Source organism: Cololabis saira, chromosome 9 (genome assembly GCF_033807715.1).
Source record: "Cololabis saira isolate AMF1-May2022 chromosome 9, fColSai1.1, whole genome shotgun sequence".
NCBI lineage: Eukaryota > Metazoa > Chordata > Actinopteri > Beloniformes > Belonidae > Cololabis > Cololabis saira.
The window spans coordinates 2,216,760-2,225,084 of NC_084595.1; the positions used below are offsets into that span (position 1 = coordinate 2,216,760).

The following is an 8,325-nucleotide window of genomic DNA, read 5'->3' on the forward strand; positions in this document are numbered from 1 at the left end:
ATCACCTTACAACATTTAATCAGAAATATGTTGTTTAATACCGATTTTTCATTTGACTTTTACTCTTTTATGTTATAAAATCAGCAGGTTAATTAAAGATTCAGATTTAGGAACATGGTGGATTTTTATTTCATATTTTTAACTGGTTACTGCATTTATTTAAACAGTAAAGTTTGAAAGTAAAACATAAAATGTCATCCCAGTGATTCCAGCACATTTATAACATGAATACAAACTTGGATAAAATGAATAACAACTTTAAAAACCTTTATATTTTGGTATCTTATTCAACGGTGAACAAATACGCTGAATGTTTTACAATAATATTTAAATGTGTCGTATTTTCAACGTTTCGAGATTCGTTTGTTTTTGTATATGTGAACTTTTCACTTAAAATAATCCTGATCTTGGAAAAGTTATTCCATCAAAACATTAAAGACACATAAATATATTTTCTTTATCTCAGGTTAATCTATTCTTTGTCTGACAGATTCTGATCTCAGAAGTTTTTGCATCACCAGATTCTACAACACAGAAATAAGGGAAGAGTTTCTCAGTGAAAGTGTATTTGTGAGTGCAGATGTCTTTCATGTCTTCAGCGTTGTAGAAGGAAACCGTCCCCCCGTCATAGTCCAGCTGGACTCTGATCCTCCGGAGACTCGTCTTCATCGTGACGATCTCACCATCACCATTGGTGTATTTTCCATCATAATGCCGTAAACACCAGAATCCATACTTAGGTGAAGGAGAGAGTATCTCTCCCGTCCTGTCAACTGAGTCTTTAACCAAACCAACCTCCCAGTCAGGATAATCTCCCACCTGCACCTCCCAGCTGAGTTTCCCTGAGGTCAAACCCTTGGAACCAAAAACATTGGCATACTTGACATTTCTCTCTGGATTATGAGGAAGCTGCTGCCATGTATCTCCACGTTTCACACTGGTCAGATCAGCAGACAGATGGAGACAGGGGTGTGCAGTGTTTGGGTCCAGAACCACCGGGCTGAAGTGGACCTGGTCCCCCATCTTCTCCCAGACTCTGAAGGCCAGGTTTCCCAGGTGTTTGGCCTCGTCTACCAGAGCTCCTGAGAGCAGCCGTGGATCTGACACTGAGCTCTGCTCTCTGGCTCTGTCCCGAGTGGGTTTGTACCTGCTGAGGAACGACATGTTGTCTTTCTGCAGCTCTTCTTCAACAGCAGAGATGCTGTCTGACAGAGAGGAGATCTGCTCCTGGATCTTCTTCCTCTCCCCGCTGATTCTCCTCCCCTTCTGCTCCTCTTCCTCCCTCAGAGCTGCCAATCTGGACTCCTCTTCCTCCTTCAGGAACTGCTGGAGTTTGTTGAACTCTGCTCTGATCTGCTTCTCTGTGGACAGCAGCTGCTTCTTGGAGTGTTGAACCACATCTTTATATGTTTCCTCCACTCGTTTGTATTTGTTCCTCTTGTCCTGCAGAGACTTTAAGTCAGATTTCAGCAGCTCCTTCAGCTCACCGACTGCTTCTTCTACAGGAACCACTTTGTGGTTCTGGTGCAGAGAAAACTCACAGACAGGACACACAGCTCTCTGTTCGTCTCTACAGAACAGTGGAGTTGTTCCTCGGTGTTTCTTACAAACCTCCTCCATCTTTTCTTCTTTTTCAGTCTCAGACGATCCACCTGTCTGTGTTTCAGCAAAAGAGTCGGCAAGTTCCTTCAGTGAAAAGCTCACAACAAGATCTTTAGAAGATTTTATTTTACAGGTGGGACAGTTTCTGTCTTTAGTTTGTTCCCAGAACTTTTTCAGGCAGCTTGAACAGAAGTTGTGGCTGCAGCTCAGAGACACCGGATCTTTGAAAGTCTCAGGAAGCTCGGGAAATCTTTAAGAGTTTTTTCATCCATTTCTTCAAATCATTGAAGTATCTTTCACTCGGTAGACTCACCAGTTAAATGTCCCTCTGAATCACAGATTTTTCCTCTCTGCTTCAGGTTTTTAGTTCACAACCTCCACCTGAAATGACGGCTCAGCTCCGTTTAGTTACAAAAATGAACTTTGAGTTTCCACTTCACCTTCCAAAGGTCAACACAGATACAGATTCTTATCAGCGGGACGATGTTAGTTAATGATTCAGATCTAAGCTATGAAGGATGTACTCTTGTGTTGTCTTGTTTTATTGTTTTTTTCTTTTCTTAAACATTAAACACAAACATTTCATAAAATAATTTACATTCTACATGTTTTACATTCAATTCAATTTTATTTATATAGCGTCTATTACAATAGAAGTTGTCTCTTGTTTGTATTTGTTCCTCTTGTCCTGCAGAGACTTTGGCCCAATCCCAATTCAACTTCACTCGCCCTTCTTTTCTCCACTCGCCCTTCTTTTCTTCCCTAACCCCTAAAAAAGAAGGGGGAGATTTTAGGGCACTTGAGATCTAGTCAAGGGGATCGGGCCTCCCCTGGCCGGGGGGTGCATGGGCGGGCGCGGCGGCGGGGTGGCACCATTCACAGGTGTCTGTCTTATGTTGTCAGTATGAATGGGAGGATGTTGGACCGTTTCCCCCTCCGTCTGGGGGCTCCGGCGGCGCCGGGGGCGCCCGTGGAGGTACGGTGGGGCCCTGGCCCGGCTCGGAGGGCCGGCCCCCATCTACTGGATGGCCGGTGGGGGGGCGCAGGTGTCTTATCAGGGCCGGCTTTGCTGGTCCTGCCTCCTGGCTTCGGCCTCCGCTCCCCCTCTTTCCCCCCCTACACGATTCATCTCACATAGGCGAAGGGCGGGGGGTCCGGGTCGTGGGGGGCACTGTCCCGCGTGGCCCGGCACTCCCCGCCTCACGGTTTTAACAGCAAAATAGACACTGCACATTCAACACTTAATAAATACATCTGACAAGGACACGTAGTTCGGGAGGGGGGGGGGGTCGGTGTCAAATCGATACTTGGCCCTCCCCCTCCCTGTTTTTATGGCATTAATCACATGCACTCAACACCAGGGGCGGGACGGGGGCCCACATCACCCGCGTTCCCTCACCGGCCTGGGATAGGTGGGTCGGGATACCCAGGCCCGGCGGGGCTCGCCGTGCAGCCTGGGGTGCCTTCTGGCGGTGCTGGACCCCCCCGGGGAGGGGGAAACGGTGCGTGATTGTGTGTCTGTGTCGGTGAGAAACAGACAAACATAAAAAGTCCAGGTTCGAGTTACTTAATAGATGATGAACTTGGTCACACTTGGGCAAAATACTTCTAATATTTAAATGTCCACCAAGTAGACCTCTTGGCTTATATTGTGGGTCCCAGATTACCTTGGCTTGGTTAAGGGTGCTGTGTAGATTTGCAGATCGTTGTTTTTTGAACACAGGGTTTCTGGGGCATAACCCACTCCTGGACTCACCTATCGCTGCACTGCTGAGGGAGCCTGAATGAGCTGCTGGCAGTGGTGGAGGTCCCGCTGGCATCGATGTCAAGCCAGCCAGTGGTGGTGGAGGTCCAGCTAGCAGAGGTGGAGGCCCAGCCAGTGGTGGTGGAGGTCCAGCTAGCAGAGGTGGAGGCCCAGCCAGTGGTGGTGGAGGTCCAGCTAGCAGAGGTGGAGGCCCAGCCAGTGGTGGTGGAGGTCCAGCTAGCAGAGGTGGAGGCCCAGCCAGTGGTGGTGGAGGTCCAGCTAGCTGAGGTGGAGGTCCAGCTAGCTGAGGTGGAGGTCCAGGCAGCAGAGGTGGAGGTCCAGCTAGCTGAGGTGGAGGTCCAGCTAGCAGAGGTGGAGGCCCAGCCAGTGGTGGTGGAGGTCCAGCTAGCTGAGGTGGAGGCCCAGGCAGCAGAGGTGGAGGCCCAGGCAGCAGAGGTGGAGGTCCAGGCAGCAGAGGTGGAGGCCCAGCTAGCTGAGGTGGAGGTCCAGCTAGCTGAGGTGGAGGCCCAGGCAGCAGAGGTGGAGGCCCAGGCAGCAGAGGTGGAGGCCCAGGCAGCAGAGGTGGAGGCCCAGCCAGTGGTGGTGGAGGCCCAGGCAGCAGAGGTGGAGGCCCAGCTAGCTGAGGTGGAGGCCCAGCTAGCAGAGGTGGAGGCCCAGCTAGCAGAGGTGGAGGCCCAGCTAGCAGAGGTGGAGGCCCAGCTAGCAGAGGTGGAGGCCCAGGCAGCAGAGGTGGAGGCCCAGCTAGCAGAGGTGGAGGCCCAGCTAGCAGAGGTGGAGGCCCAGCTAGCAGAGGTGGAGGCCCAGCCAGCGGTGGTGGAGGCCCAGCCAGCGGTGGTGGAGGCCCAGCCAGCGGTGGTGGAGGCCCAGGCAGCAGAGGTGGAGGCCCAGCTAGCTGAGGTGGAGGCCCAGCTAGCAGAGGTGGAGGCCCAGCTAGCAGAGGTGGAGGCCCAGCTAGCAGAGGTGGAGGCCCAGCTAGCAGAGGTGGAGGCCCAGGCAGCAGAGGTGGAGGCCCAGCTAGCAGAGGTGGAGGCCCAGCTAGCAGAGGTGGAGGCCCAGCTAGCAGAGGTGGAGGCCCAGCCAGCGGTGGTGGAGGCCCAGCCAGCGGTGGTGGAGGCCCAGCCAGCGGTGGTGGAGGCCCAGGCAGCTGGTATGGTGAAAGCCCAGCTGGTGAAGACCCGGGTGGCTGTGGTGGGGACCTGGCCTGGTGTGGTAGAAGCCCAGCTAGCTGTGGTGGAAGCCCAGCTGGTGGTGGTAGGAGCCTGACCTGGTGTGGTGGTAGCCCAGTTAGCACTGGTGGTAGCCCAGCTAGCAGTGGTGGAAGCCCAGTCAGTAGTGGTTGGGGCTTGGCTGTCCATGGCAGGGACCCGGCCTGGTGTGATGGTAGCCCAGCTGGTAATGGTGGGAGCCTGGCCTGGTATGGTGGTATCCATAGCAGTGAAGGAGGCCCAGCTAGTGGTGGTTGAAGCCCAGCCTGGCATGGTGACAAGGCTACCTGTGGTAGTAGCCCAGCTAGCTCTGGTTGTGGCCTAGTTAGCCCATCCAAAAAATCAGAACCAAGGAACTCAGGCCCAGGATTTACTTCAATATCACCAGCCAGGAGCAGTATCATCAAGAGATGAACAATTCCCATAAAGGAACTAGTTGTTAAGGAGTGTTCATCTTTACCTGGGGGTGGCTTAGCATGGCCACAGTCCAGTACTCTTGTGTATAGAGCATGTTGGCTCCACTTGGCTTGCGGCAGGGCCAAATCATTCCTTTTTCTTGGACAGGTCAAAGTCAGAAGAAGATATAAAGTCACAAAGATGATAAACAGACCTGTTGATGGCAAAATCTGAGGTCCTTTTTTGTATTTACATGATTTTTTGCGCAAACCCACAGGACCTGCCAAACTGTGTGGCTGCTCCTCGGCGGCCATTTTGAAAAATGGCCGCCACACACACACACACACACACATAGCCACTTAGTCACATGCATATACACAAACATACACAGCCACACAAACATACACACACACACACACACACACACACACACACACACACACACACACACACACACACACACACACACACACGCATGATCATAAACGGGACCCATAAATCCCATAAACGGGACCGGAGACGAGAAAGTGGATTCGGTAGCCACCGCTTCTTTATTTTCTTCTCCACACTCAAAACAGGAACAGGATGAACTACGTCACAGCCGTACGGCAACTCAGGCAGGGTAAAATACTCCCCCTCCTTCAATAACACAATCCCCTTTTGAGCCAACACTAAACAGTTTGCTACATACGTCCCCCCCTCACTGAGAAACGTCCCTGTTTCACTATACTCAAACCAGTGAGCAAACCAAACAAACAAAAATAAACAAAAATAAACAAACAACCCACACAATGCAGCCACTCCCAGCGCATTCAAACCCGAGCAGAACTCGACAAGGCTAGAAAAAAAACAAAAAAAAACAAAAACAAAACAAAAACAACCTCCCCAACATGTCCGGCATCCCATAAGGCACAAAAGTTGGACCCACAAACAACATTACTTCACATTTTTTTCTATCTTTTTTTCCTGGGCTAGAACACCGGAACCTCAGAACATGACAAAGTCCCGAAGCCTGAGGGACAGGCGATGCCCCCACGGCAGGAGGACTCCCAAAGGTGGGAGGGGAGGCAGGCGCAGCTTGTGCAGGCAGAGGTAAGGTATACGGCTTCAGCCTGTCATGATGAACCACCTGGGCTCGCTCCAACAAGTCCATCGGATTACTGATGCGGTATGTTAGGGCTGCCTCTCCACCAGAGACCAGCACCTGCACGATTCTGTATGGACCCTTCCAGTGCGGCACCAGCTTAGTACGGCTCTCCGTTGGGTTATTCAACCACACCAGTTTGCCCACTCCATAGGCCCGGTGGCAGCTCTTCTTATCATAATACAGTTTCTGTCTCTCATGAGCCTCCACTGCATTAAGCCGGGCCGCACTGAAAGCCAACTCCAGCCGCTCTACCAATGACGAAATGTAGTCCAACAAGAGCCCAGAGCCCCGGCATTCCAGGACACTAGAGGGCACCAGCACATCAGCAGGCACTCGGGCCTTGCGCCCGTGCATGAGGTAGAAGGGGGTGAACTGGGTGCTGGCGTGTTTGGACGTGTTATATGCACGTGTCCCACTCACCCCCGTGGGAAATCAACATCTTAGCCAGCTGGTCAATCAGAGTCCTGTTATGACGCTCCACCATGCCATCGGACTTGGGGTTATAGGCAGTGGTACGCGTCTTCTTTATACCAAGCAGCTGGCAGAGTCTCTGGATTACCCCCGCCTCGAATTGGCGACCCTGGTCGCTATGCAGGACTTCTGGCACCCCGTGCACCAGCACATAGTCCTCAAACAGGCAGTGAGCCACAGTGTGTGCCGTCTGGTTTGACAGAGCGTACAGCGCCACGAACTTGGTGAAGTAGTCCTCCACCACCAGGACGTATCGACTCCCCCTGGAAGTCAAGGGCAGCTCCAACATGTCCATAGCCACCCTCTGAAGGGGGCGGCCAACCCGGGACCCCCCCATAGGAGCCCTCGGTCCCGGGACTGGGCACCTGCGGGTCTGACACGCCCTGCATTGTTCACAACACTGCCTTATATCTCTCAGCATGAAGGGCCAGTAGTAGGATTGGCGGGCCCTGTCCCACACACGTTCGGCAGAAAAATGTGTAGCGGCCGGCCCCCCATGCAACCGCCGCAGCAGCTCTGGCACTATGGATGCGGGAACCACCACCTGAATTTGTGGCTCTCCCGTGGACGCAGGCAGTGTGGTGCGACATAACAGTCCGTTCGTCACAGACAGACGGTGAAACTCAGTCCATAACTTCCTCAAACTGGGGGAAGATCCCCTGGGAAGTCTACGAGGCCTCCTGGCCACGCCCTGTTCCAGCCACGCCAGCACGGCAGCAATGTCAGAGTCCTCACGCTGTAACGACTGCAACTCCGCCTCCGTACCGCAGAGGGAATCGGCCAGGACTAGATCCACCTGCGCTCCATCAGCCGATGGCCCGCCGTCTGCTGCCCCCACGGAGGCCACGGTGTGCGGCCCCACCGATGAGAGATCCGGCTCGGCAGGATCAGAGGGTGCTGGTCTACGGGACAGTGCATCAGCATTCTTATGGCGGGCGCCGTCCTTGTGCACCATGACCCAATCAAACGGATCAAGCTCCAACACCCACCTACTCCTCCGTCCGGTGGGGTCACCATCAATGGCCATATGTCTAAGGCCCAGCAGGGGGCGATGGTCATTTATGATGGAGAATGCAGACAGTCCCACATAGTGCTTAAATTCATGCACGGCCCACACCACAGCCCACAGTTCTCTATCAAAGGTGGACCACCTTTTCTGGGCGTGGGTGAGGGCCTGGCTGATGTAGGCTATCACCCTCTCCAGACCACCATCATCCTGCGCCAGCACCGCCCCAACGGCATCTTTAGAGGTGTCGGTGTACACCTTGAAGGGAAGTGCAAAGTTCGGCAGCGTAACCACCGGTGACGAGGTTAGTACTTGTTTGAGGTAAGAGAATGCAGCCTCGCACTCACCCGACCACTCGAAAGGCACGTTCTTCCCCGCCAGCCGGTTCAGAGGAGCTGCATGCTGAGAGAAATCCCGCACAAACCTCCTATTAGGAGCATAACCCCACAAAGGCTCTCACTTCCGAGGGAGTGCGGGGGGTCGGCCATGTTCTCAGCTTATCAGTGTTCCTTGGGTCTGGTAGAAGGCCCCCCCTGGAGACCACATGATCCAGGAACACTACGTGGTCTCGGGCAAAGTGGCACTTCCTTGGGTTCAGCTTTAAGCCTGCTGACTGGATTCTGGACAGGACCTCCTCCAGGTGCAGTAGGTGGTCTTCGAACGTTCGGCTGTAGATCAGTATATCGCCCAAATACACCATACAGATGTGCCACGGCAGGCCCCTCAGGATGAG

At 53.2% G+C, this 8,325-nt stretch overlaps 1 protein-coding gene across 1 annotated transcript; it reads right to left on the bottom strand.

Moving 5' to 3' along the window:
- Positions 1–462: 462 nt before the first annotated feature.
- LOC133450837 (nuclear factor 7, brain-like) lies at positions 463–1,620 on the bottom strand. The gene has a single exon (XM_061729742.1). It carries the CDS (start codon positions 1,618–1,620, stop codon positions 463–465), a length of 1,158 nt encoding a protein of 385 aa, XP_061585726.1.
- Between the last annotated feature and the right edge of the window lie 6,705 nt (positions 1,621–8,325).

Coding starts and splice junctions, on each gene's coding strand:
- LOC133450837 (XM_061729742.1), bottom strand. CDS start 1,620: ATGGAGGAGGTTTGTAAGAAACACCGAGGAACAACTCCACTGTTCTGT.